At 39.8% G+C, this 13,056-nt stretch overlaps 1 protein-coding gene across 1 annotated transcript in view; it reads left to right on the top strand.

Moving 5' to 3' along the window:
* LOC106093183 (WW domain-containing oxidoreductase) overlaps positions 1–13,056 on the top strand; it is a 62,380-nt gene that overhangs the window by 38,200 nt on the left and 11,124 nt on the right. Inside the window, exon 5 of the mRNA XM_059364294.1 lies at positions 12,056–12,185. Within this exon, the coding sequence (XP_059220277.1) occupies positions 12,056–12,185 (130 nt within the window). The remainder of the gene's footprint in view (positions 1–12,055; positions 12,186–13,056) is intronic.

Genomic DNA, 13,056 nt, shown 5'->3' with positions numbered 1-13,056 from the left:
CCCCACGCAAGCAGGGATCTACCTACGCCGGAGCTTGTGGCACCCCCCGTCGGAACCATCTGTTTCCTCAACAAACCTCAGGAGACATACCAGAGGTACGTTCGCAAGTTCACCCAGATCACAGAGGAAAAGTCTGCCCAGAAAGGAGAGCCTACGTCTCTGCAGACCCAGACAGGAACACAGCAAGTGCTCAATAGTCTTCTCCTCATCCTCATCGAGGCAACTCCTACAGAAGTCATTATGCGGTATCCCCATGCGGCCTATGGCACAGTGTCCGGTTATGATCCCTGTCAAGGTACTCACTCGACCTCTTTTCGAACGCCAGCAACTCCCTTGTCCTCCTCTGGTCGATGACTAGCCGTAACGCCTTCGCAGTCCGTCAACCATCCACCGAGTCCTCCACCTCGCCACCGACGCCACCCTAGCCATCCCATCTACTGTGTTCAGTAGCTCAACAAATGGCACGTAGGCAAGACCGATGATTGGTCCGCCCGGCGCAGTCGAACCCCTCCTGGCGCAATCGTCCCCCTTTTATTCCCTGTAATCCCCTTATGCCCAGAAACCCATGTTAGCGTCACATCGTCGACCAGGAGCCTATCCAGGGTTCCTTGCCGCAAACTCATGAACCACTTTTCATGATTGAAAGCGTATCCAGTGTAAAGACTCAGATATTTTTCGAACAAAATGCATATTTGCTCATGAACATTCGATTAAGAAACAGGGGCAAACTTCTCCCACATCAATGAGTGTTGTCCGATTCAAGTTTAAGCTCAATGATAAGAGACCTATTTTTCGAAGAGGAGAAGTAAAATGTGTTCATGCGGTTTTCGACGTAAACAAAATGCAAGTCCGGAACGGTTTATCAATACTTGTCCTATGCATGACTTACTCAACACTTACTAGTCCATTTTGCAATCTTTTCAACGGTTCTTTACGTGCGGGAATCTTCACAGCCCATAAAAGGGCTATGACCCCTCAGCCTATCTCCTAAACCGGGTAGGCAAACAAGCTTGCAAATTACCAACCAATTGCCATATGGTCAACTCTTATCAAAGGAGAGCGTTGTGTCTAATTGAGCATTTATAGTCCAACGGCCTTCTTAGTAATTGTCAGTGATCTGCATTTCGCGGTTTGATGTGGTGCACGAGTAGCTCTATCCAACTGTTTGGTGAGAGTAAGGACGTCGCTCCGGATATCTCCAAGGCATTTAATGGTGTTTGACATGTTGCACTTTTATCAAGTTCGATTTATATCCATCTCATAATCCTTTCTCAGATATATCATAAGGCTCTGTTTCTCACAAGGCTTTGTCTCTTTCTGCTTCTTTTTTTATTATTTACGTTGACGTTCTTAATCTATAGCAGAGCTGCGGAGTCTAGCATTCGTCTAAGTCGGAGTGTTAAGCTAGAGTCGGAGAGTGGTTCGCAGTCGAGGCAAGCGTGCTCAACTCCCAACCAAACTCCGACTCCGGCTCAATAGTCTGGCTCTGTTTCGCACAAGCCTCGGTCTCTTTCTCCTTCTTTTTTTATTTTCGTTGACGTTCTTAATCTATAGCAGAGCTACGAAGTCTAGCATTAGTCTAAGTCGGAGTGTTAAGCCGGAGTCCGAGAGTGGTTTGCAGTCGGGGCAAGCGTGCTCAACTCCGAACCAAACTTCGACTCTATTTTAATATGGTCTGATCTGAATCATATTCGGTTCGGATATCAGGGGGCATAGGTTAGAGTGGCAGTCTATTTTCTAAACATACTCACATAGATCATTCTTAGACCATTGTGATACCAAAGTAACGACAGACCAGGCCTCTATGGGAATCGAACTTATCCCTCCCGCACTGGTAATCCGAGCTCGCTACCAACTTGGCTGCTGGGGCTTAGTGCAACTCACTTTTTTCATTCAATTTTAGCGAATTCGGGCAATAAGTTAGCTTAAGACGCTTAATCGAAAGATAAGGATAGGTTAGGTTCGATTAGGTTGAAAAGAGGTTTGCGGATATTAATCCGCCCCATGCCGCTATGGACATACACCTAAGCCAGTAATCGGCTTGTTGTGCGCTCTAAATCTTAAAAAGTAACATCGAAAAAAAAAATCTAAGTTAGGAATTCCGTGCGACAAAATCGTTCATTCTTTTCCATGCCATGCCCATGTCTGGTATTGTGTCCCCACTTAAGCCCCGGTATCTGTTAGCCGTGAAATCGAGGTAATGATATTGGAAATGCTCCAACGTCTCATCATCTTCCACGCATGCCCTACACATGCCATCACTTGCCGCACCGATTTTTTGAGATTAGGATATATCTCAAGTTTTTGAGCCAATATCTCAATTTTTGAAGCCGGTCGAACATCGTTAAATCGTCGATGTCGATGTATGATGATCAAAATACTTTGTGGGGTTTCAGATCAATATTTCGATGTGTTACAAACAGAATGACGAAGTAAGGGTACCCTTTCGTATGATAGACGGTATATATAGAAACAAGTAAAATAACATTAAGTTCGACCGGGCCGGACTTTGAATACCCTCCACCTCGGGTATATATGTAAATCACCATTCGTTATGATCCGGTGAAAAAAGCATAATTTATGCACCCATAGCAGCTATACCGAAATATGGTCGGATTTGTACCAAATTCGGCACGGACATTTAGTGCCCTAATAAATATAAGTCACTATTCAATTTTGATTCAATATTGGTCCTTTTGGCAGCTATATCCAAATATAGACCGATCTGAACCATATAGGACACGGGTGTCGAAAAGTCTAACATATTTCACTGCGTCAAATTTCAAAGAAATTGGATAATAAATGCTCCTTTTATGGGGCCAAGACTTTAAATAAAGAGTTCGGACCCTATGGCAGCTATATCTAAATCTGAACCGATATGGGCCAAGTTAAAAAAAGGATATCGAAGGGCTTAACACAACTCACTGTCTCAAATTTGAGCGAAATCAGACAATAAATGCGACCTTAAATCGAGAGATCGGTCTATATGGCAGTTATATCCAAAACTGGACCGATCTGAACCAAATTAAAAAAAGATGTCGAGGGCCTAACACAACTCACTGTCCCAAATTTCGACGAAATCGGACAATAATTGCGCCTTTTATGGGCCCACGAATTTAAATAGAGAAATCAGACAATATGTCGGCTATATCCAAATCTGTACCGATCTGGGCTAAATTAAAACAGGATGTGAAAAGGCTTAACAACTCACTGTTCCAAATTTTAGCGAAATCGGCCAATAAATACGCCTGTTATAGGCTCAACACCTTAAATAAGGATATCGATATATATGGCAGCTATATCCCAATCTGGGCGAAATCGGACAATAAATGCACCATTTATGGGCCCAACAAAATTGAAAAAAGATTTCGAAGGGCCAAATACAACTCACTGTCCCAAATTTCGGCGAAATCGGACAATAAAGGCGCATGAATGGGCCCAAGAATTTAAATAAAGAGATCAGACCATATGCCAGCTATATCCAAATCTGGAGCGATCTGGGCAAATTAAAACAGGATGTCATAGGGCTGTACCCACTGCCCCAATTTTTAGCGAAATAAATACGTCTTTTATGGGTCCAACATCTTAAATAAAGAGATCGATATATATGGCAGCTATATCCCAAACTTGACCGATCTGAGCCGTATAGAACAGGGATGTCGGGGAGTCTAACACAACACGATATACCAAATTTCTGTGAAATCCGGCAATAAATGCGCCTATTATGGGCCCAAGATTATAAATCGAGAGATAGGCCTATATGACAGCTACACCCAAATCTGGACAGGCCTGGACAAAATTAAACAGGGATGTCTAGGGGCCTTACATAACTTACTGTCCCAAGTTTTAGCGAAATCGGATAATAAATGGGCCCATGACCATGACCTTTCATCGAGTGGTCGTTCTATATGGCAGCTATATCTTATGGGTCGATTGTGGATTGCAACTCGACTAAAGTTGGGTTGCCAGGAGACAAAACGACGAAGTAAAAATTAGTAAAAAGATGGAATTTTTTGTCAATTTCATTCAGTATCAATATTTGTGAAGTTTAGCTACTAAGAAATTTTTATATGTACGTAATTTAATACAAAAAGAAAATTTTTGTAACAAATTTGGCCGTTGGCAATGCAACTGATCTGGGCCGTATTGAACAAGGATGTCGAGAGGTCTTATACAATTCACTGTACCAAATGTCAGCGAAATCGGGTAATAAATGTGGCTTTAATGGGCCTAAGACCTTAAATCAGCAGATCGGTCTATATGGGTGCTATATAAAGATATACTCCGATATAGCCCATCTTCGAACTTACCTCCCTTTGGACAAAACAAGAATATGTGTAAAATTTCGGCTCAATATGTCTATTTTTAAAGACTGTAGCGGGATTTCAACAGACGGACGCACAGATGGACGGACATGACTAGATCGTCTTAGATTTTTACGCTGATCAAGAATATATATACTTTATAGGGTCGGAAATGGATATTTCGATGTGTTGCAAACGGAACGACAAAATGAACATTCCCCCATCCTTCGGTGGTGGGTATAAATAAAGGGTGATTTTTTAGCTTTTATCTTTTTGACAACACTGGTTTAAACAGCTCACGCACGTTTCGTGTTTTGTTTCACCGTCAAACATCTTCAGTTTGGTCTACAATTTAACCATGAAATGTCTAACAAACGAACAACGCTTGCAAATTATTGAATTTTATTATCAAATGCGTGCTCTGCTAAGAAATTTCATCGCACGTTTCTTCCATTTTACGACAAAGCTCATTTTTGGCTCAATGGGTATGTAAATAAGCAGAATTGTCGATTTCGGAGTGACGATCAGCCAAAAGAAAAGCAAGAGCTACCAATGCATCCAGAAAAAGTCATAGTTTGGTGCGGTTTATGGGCAGGTGGCATAATTGGACCGTACTTCTTCAAAGATGATGCGAATCGTAACGTAAATGTGAATAGTGAACGCTATCGTGAGATGATATCCAACTTTTTTTTGCCCAAAAATGCAAGAGCTTGACTTGCATGACATGTGGGTTTATGGGCTGGTGGCATCATTGGACCGTACTTCTTCAAAGATGATGCGAATCGTAACGTAAATGTGAATGGTAAACGCTATTGTGAGATTATATCCACCTTTTTTTGCCCAAAATGCAAGAATTTGACTTGCATGACATGTGGTTTGAACAAGACGGTGCCACATGCTACATAGCACGCGTAACAATGGACATATTAAGAGGCGAGTTCGGTGAACATTTTATTTCACGTTCGGGACCGAACAGTTGGCCGTCGAGATCGTGCGACTTACTCCTGAGGCATAAGTAAGTATTGTTCTAATCACGCTCCAGTAGAGCCAGTGGACTATCCACGCATTCAGGCCCCATTTCGAGCCTACGGCCCGTCTACATAGCGCCCAACATCTGTGAGCTTTCTCAGTACGCTCATGAATGTGACACTTCGAATTAAGTTTCTTGCCCAAGCTCACTCCTAAGTATTTCACTTTGTCAGATATCGAAATCATTTTATTGAGGAAACGTTGTGCGTCAAATTGGCCCACCTTCGTTTTCCTCGTGAACAGGCATATGTCAGTCTTTTCTGGGTTAACATTGAGACCCCATATGCAAGACCCTTAACAAGAATTATAACAAGCTCAACGATAATGGATCTTTTTTTTATAGCCGAGTCCGAACGGTGTGTCCGCAGTACGACACCTCTTTGGGGAGAAGTTTTTGCATGACATAGTACCTGTCGCCAGCATTAGGATAGGATAACCACCGCTGAAATTTTTTTCTGATGTAATCGCCAGGACTCGAAGCCAATCGTTCAGGGTCAAAGACGAGCATGTTATCCTCAGGGTTACGGTGTTATGTCAGATTGGGTTTATTTTTTTGCACGAACACTTCTCTAGGGCAATGTACAATAGTAACATATAAACAACTTCCACGGTGTTTTTTATGTGGTTGTGGTTTTCATCTCAGATTTTGTTTTTATTTACATTTCTTGACGTTCGCCATGAACGCATAGTGGGATCTCTGTCGCCTGGTAGTGTGTCCAATGTAACGAATACATTGGCGTACACTGAACGTTGCTGTAGTATGCTGCCACAACGAAACGTGCTGCTCCAACACTCAGTTCCGCAGAGTGCACTTGGAGCGGAGTCCAAAGTCCACATTTATAGTTAGTTTAAAATAGGAGGTATTCATACGCCTAAACAAACAGCCGGCATTTTTCTGGTTTTGGACGTTTGTTTTTTTTTTTTTATAAAAAATTAACTCACTCACATGTATGCATGCCGGTATGTGCCCCATAATGTTGCACTACAAAACAACATACGAGTCCAAGTTTTTTATTTGAAATAAGCAAAAAACAAGTAAACGCGTGTTAAGTTCGGCCAGGCCGAATCTTATATTCCCTCGACCATGGATCGCATTTGTGAAGTTCTTTGTTCGTCATCTCTTTAAAGACAAACAAAGGATAATGAATAAGATTTGCTATGCTATTGGAGTTGGTTATAAACCTATTAGGGCCATACTTGGCTTGGATGTTAAAGACAATAGTACATACCACTGTGCAAAATTTCAACCAAATCGGATAAGAATAACGCCCTAGAGGCTCAAAAAATAAATTCGGGAGACCGGTTTGCATGGGAGCTATATCAGGTCCGATTCTGATCATATTTGGCACGTTTGTTAGAGGTCTTGGATACAGTGACTGTGCTAAATTTCAGCCAAATCAGATAAGAATTGCATCTTCCAGAGGCTCAAGAAGTAAAATCGGGAGAACGGTTTATATGGGAGCTATAACAGATTTAAGACCTATTCGAACCATACTTGGTACATCCATTAAATGTCATAGTACAAAATTTTAGCCAAATCCGATAAGAATTACGCCATTTAGAGGCTCAAGAAGTCAAACCGGGATGTCGGTTTGTATGGGAGCTATACAAGGTTTTGGGCCGATTTAGCACGTAACTTGGAGGTCACTGGAGAAGTCATTCTGCAAAATTGGATAAGCATTGCGTCCTCTAGAGGCTCAAGAAGTAAAATCTGTAGATCGGTTCATTTGGGAGCTATATCTAAATATGAACCGATATGGCCCATTTACAATTCCAACCGGCCTACACTAATAGGAAATATTTGTGCAAAATTTCAAGCACCTAGCTGCACTCCTTCGAAAGTTAGCATGCTTTTCTCAGACAAACAGATAGATCGACATGACTAGATCGACTTTAAATCTCAAGACGATCAGGAATATATATACATATATACTATATGGGTCCCAGACCAATATTTCTAGGTGTTACAAACGGAATGACTAAGTTAGTATACCCCATCCTATGGTGGTGGGCATAAAAACCCAAAGCTGAAAAATGTATACCGATCAAAATTGAGTACACATTTGAAGTTACTGCGTCTTAAAATAAACATTTCTTGAAGAACTGGCTATTATGAATTATCATCATAGGAAGGGAGTGTAGCGTGCGGCCACTCATAATCAATAGTAAGCTACACTACAATAATAGTAACCGTGGTCATATCGGAGTTGGACAGTATTATTAGTCAATGATATTACAAATAGTAAGTTATGGTATGTGGTAACAGGGTGCTGTTTCTTCATCCAATATTTGTTGGCTTAGTACTTTAAACTATGTTGGCAGTTCTAGAAATTCTTCATCTTGAGTGATCTATTTGTTAGGTTAGGTTATAATAGCATTCTGACATCAGACTTACTTAGACTTTTTAGTCCCTTGTGTCAACAGAGTTTTTGAAAAAGGTTCAGAAAATGAACAGTTCTTCAGAAAAATGTGATTCGGATTATTCCTAACAATTATAGTATTATGCACCTGAATTTAGTATCAAATAACAGTGAAATTTAAATTATAGTCAGTCGTTTATCGAGCTCATTTAGACAATTTATTTCTTAGTGACATTAAAGGATTAAGAAAAGCAAGAATGACCAACTCCTAAATCTGGACCTTCCAGATTGTTTCAAATATTCTACAAGCAAATCTCAAAATAATTAGAACCTCAAATTCAACTCCTACGGAATACTCCCAGGTTTAGCAGATATCATAATGTGCATATTGAGCATTTTTTTTGAAATGTGTTTGCAACACATCGAAATATCCATTTCCGACCTTATAAAGTATATATATTCTTGATCAGCGTAAAAATCTAAGACGATCTAGCCATGTCCGTCTGTATGTTGAAATCACGCTACTGTCTTTAAAAACAGAGATATTGAGCTGAAACTTAGTACAGATTCTTTTTTTTGTCCATAAGCAAGTTAAGTTCGAAGATGGGCTATATCGGACTATATCTTGATATAGCCCCCATATAGACCGATCCGCCGATTTAGGGTCTTAGGCCTATAAAAGTCACATTTATTATCCGATTTTGCTGAAATTTGGGACAGTGAGTTGTGTTAGGCCCTTCGATATCCATCTTCAATTTGGCTCAGATCGGTCCAGATTTGGCTATAGCTGCCATATAGAACGATCCTCCGATTTAGGGTCTTAGGCCTATAAAAGCCACATTTATTATCCGATTTTGCTGAAATTTGGGACAGTGAGTTGTGTTAGGACCTTCGACATCCTTCGTCAATTTGGATATAGCTGCCATATAGACCGATCCTCCGATTTAGGGTCTAAGACCCATAAAAGCCACATTTACTATCCGATTTCGCTGAAGTTTGGGACAGTGAGTTGTCTTAGGCCCTTCGACATCTTTCTTCAATTTGATTCAGATCGGTTCAGATTTGGATATAGCTGCCATATAGACCGATTTTTATACCCTCCACCATAGGATGGGGGGTATACTAATTTCGTCATTCTGTTTGTAACTACTCAAAATATTCGTCTGTGACCCCATAAAGTATATATATTCTTGATCGTCGCGACATTTTATGTCGATCTAGCTATGTCCGTCCGTCCGTCTGTCTGTCGAAAGCACGCTAACTTTCGAAGGAGTAACGCTTGAAATTTTGCACACATACTATTTATTAGTGTAGGTCGGTTGGTATTGTAAATGGGCCATATTCGTCCATGTTTTGATATAGCTGTCATATAAACCGATCTTGGGTCTTGACTTCTTGAGCCTCTAGAGTGCGCAATTCTTATCCGATTGGAATGAAATTTTGCACGACGTGTTTTGCTATGATATCCAACAACTGTGCCAAGCATAGTTCAATTCGGTCCATAACCTGATATAGCTGTTATATAAACCGATCTTGGGTCTTGACTTCTTGAGCCTCTACAAGACGCAATTCTCATCCAATTTGACTGAAATTTTGCACATAGTGTTTTAGTATCACTTCTAACAACTGTGCTAAGTATGGTTTAAATCGGTCCATAACCTGATATAGCTGCCAAATAAACCGATCTTGGGTCTTGACTTCTTGAGCTTCTAGAGAGCACAATTCTTATCCGATTGGAATGAAGTTTTTCACGACGTGTTTCGTTATGATATCCAACAACTGCGCCAAGTATGATTCAAATCGGTTCATAAATTGATATAGCTGCCATATAAACCGATCTTGGGTCTTGACTTCTTGAGCCTCTAGCGAGCGCAGTTCTTATCCGATTTCACTGAAATTTTGTACGACGGATCCTTTCATGACCATCAACGTGTTTATTATGGTCTGAATCGGTCTATAACCTGATACAGCTCCCATATAAATCGATCTATCTATTTTATTACTTGAGCCCCCAAAGGGCGCAATTCTTATTCGAATTGGCTGACATTTTACACAGGTGTCCCACATATAATTTAATTGTGGTTGAAACCGAACCATATCTTGATATCGCTCTAATAGCAGGGCAAATCTTGTCTAATATCCTTTTTGCCTAAGAAGAGATGGCGGGAAAAGAACTCGACAAATGCGATCCGTTGAGGAGGGTATATAAGATTCGGCCCGGCCGAACTTATCACGCTTTTACTTGTTTGATTTAAGGTTTTGGGCCCATAAAATGCTCATTTATTGTCCGATGTCGCCAAATTCGGGACAGTGAGTTAAGTTACGCCCCTTGATATACTTCTGCAATATCGCACAGATCGGTCCAGATTTGGATATAGCTGCCATGTAGACCGATATCTCGATTTAAAGTCTTGGTCCCATAAAAGGCGCATTTATAGTCCAATTTCACAGAAATTTGACAAAGTGACTTATGTTAGGCTTTTCGACATCCGTGTCGTATATGGTTCAGATCTGTTTATTTTTAGATATAGCTAGTGTACTTATTAGTATTTGGTCCAAATTGGAACATATTTTGATATAACTGCTGCGGCACATAAGGTATGAAATTTTCACTGAATTTTGATGAAAGGTGGTTTACATATATACCCGAGGTGGTGGGTATCCAAAGTTCGGCCCGGCCGAACTTAACGCATTTTTACTTGTTTGCCATATAAACCGATCTTGGGTCTTGACTTCTTGAGCATCTAGAGGACGTAATTCTTATCCGATTTGTCTGAGATTTTGCAAGTGGTGCTTTGATACCACTTTCAACAACTGTGCTAAGTATGGTTCAAATCGGTTCATAACATGATATAGCTGTCATTTAAACCGATCTTGGATCTGGAATTCTTGAGCCACAAGAGCGCAATTCTTATCCGATTTGGTTGAAATTTTGCATGAGGTGTTCTGTTATGACTTCCAACAACTGTGATAAGTATGATTGAAATCGGTTCATAACCTGATATAGCTGCCATATATACCGATCTTGGATCTTAATTTCTTAAGCCAGTAGAGGGCACAATTCTCATCCGATTTGGCTGAAATTTTGCAAAAAGTGTTTTGTTACAACTTCCAACAGTTGTTCCTAATATGGTTTTAATTGGTCCATAACCTGATATAGCTACCACATAAACCGATCTGGGATCTTGACTTCTAAACCTCTAGAGAGCGCAATTCTTATCCGATTTGGCGTTTTGGTGATTTGTTATGACTTCCAAGAACTGTGCTTAATATGGTTCAAATCGATCTACAACCTGATTTAGCTGTCATATAAACCGTTCTGGGATCTTGACTTCTTGAGCCTCTAGAGGGCTCAATTCTCATCCGATTTGACAGAAATTTTGTACAACCGCTTTTCCCATGAACTTGAACGTACTTATCTAATATGGTCTTAATCGATTTTTAGCCTGATACAGCTCCAGTATAAACCGATCTCCCGAATATGCTTCTTGAGCCCCTACAAGACGCAATTCTTGTTTTTAATTATAAAAATCTTTAACTGCGAAAAGTAGGTTATTTTTTTTTTAATGTTCAAAAAGCAGCTCAAAATGCTTTGGTCTCTGTCTTCAATCCACTTTTACACACTAAATATTGGGTTGCCCAAAAAGTAATTGGGGATTTTTTAAAAGAAAGTAAATGCATTTTTAATAAAACTTAGAATGAACTTTAATCAAATATACTTTTTTTACACTTTTTTTCTAAAGTAAGCCAAAAGTAACAGCTGATAACTGACAGAAGAAAGAATGCAATTACAGAGTCACAAGCTGTGAACAAATTTGTCAACGCCGACTATATGAAAAATCCGCAATTACTTTTTGGACAACCCAATAACTTCTTTTAGAACCGACTTTTGTAGTTTTTGGGTGATGGTTTCCACATTTTTCGAACTGTGTGTTAAAGGCGTATAAAATTTCAGATATTTTATTTCAATTTTAAAATTTGTATTCTATGACACTACTATTTACACTCCCAACTCTGTCTAAAACGTGACTTTAAGCATCATATACTCCTGCAGCATGTGCACACTGAGTGTTCATGTGATGTGGGGCTTATCAGCGTGTTTTGCAGTTTTTCCTTCTCAGCAGAGTAACAAATATGCAAATTTATTTTTTTAGTTTCTTCTTTTTTTATCACTTTATAGGCTTTGATTAATTGTTGTGACCGTTGTGGTTTTATTTTTGTTTTGGTAGCTATTTTTAGTGCGTTTTACAATATGCAAATGTAAATGCGAATAAAACGATTTTCTTTATGTAGTTGTTGGCTTTTGAATTTACATACGAGTATATAACGAGGTGATGAATTTTTTTTTTTTGGATTTTTCAGGTTTGCCAATTTACCAGCGGATAATTTGACTGCTCAACATTTGTCGCCTCCACCGGAGAAGTATTGGAGTATGATGGCCTACAACAATGCAAAATTGTGCAATGTTTTGTTTGCAAATAAATTAGCTAAGGTAGATATCTTCTTCTTCTTCTTATATATAAAAACTAATTTGTGTTTGTTTGTTGGTTTGTTTGACTGTTCCGTATATAGGTTACTAAATTTTTTGATATCTGAAGAGGGGCGGACCCTCCCCCTTACTATAATTCTCAAAAACGCCAGATGGGTGGTGCGATTTAAGCGAAATTTTGTGTGACGTCTTATAGTAACCTAAAGAAAAAATTGGTATCTAAATTTCGGATGGGGTACCTGGAGGGCCGCCCCACCCCCAAAACCAACCAAATATATATAAAGACCAATCACGACAATATGGGACTCAAATGAAAGGTATTTTAGATTAGAAAACTTTTCTGATATCCAATTGTCGGAAATATGGGGCTCAAATGAAAGGTATTTCGGAATAGACCACAAATCTGATATCAACATTCGGGACCAACTGTCTAGGGGACGTCCCACCCCCTTAACAGCCCCCTAAATAGGACCTATTTTCCCAAACCGGATATATTTGTTGACTTTTGCAATAAGGGGTTTAAATGAAAGGTTTTTGAGATAATGAAACGAATTTAATATACAATTTTGAGGCCAATGGCAATACGGGATTCAAATAAATGATATTTGAGAGTAGAGCACAATGCTGATTTATTTTCAGGACTAAGTGTTTGGGGGACCACCCCACTTCCCAAAACACACCTAAATCGGACATATTCACCGACCAGGTCAGTGTGGGGCTCAAATGAAAAGTATTGAGGAGTAGAGCATGAAATTGATATCCACTTTTTAGGGGTCTACCCCTTCCCCAATACAAACAGCAATTATTTACTGACCATTGTAATATGGGGCTTAAATAAATGTATTTGCCGCCCCTTCCCCAAAACACCCCACAA

The sequence above is a fragment of the Stomoxys calcitrans genome, chromosome 3, assembly GCF_963082655.1.
Source record: "Stomoxys calcitrans chromosome 3, idStoCalc2.1, whole genome shotgun sequence".
NCBI classification, from domain to species: Eukaryota; Metazoa; Arthropoda; class Insecta; order Diptera; family Muscidae; genus Stomoxys; species Stomoxys calcitrans.
This window is presented reverse-complemented; position numbering and strand designations above follow the sequence as displayed.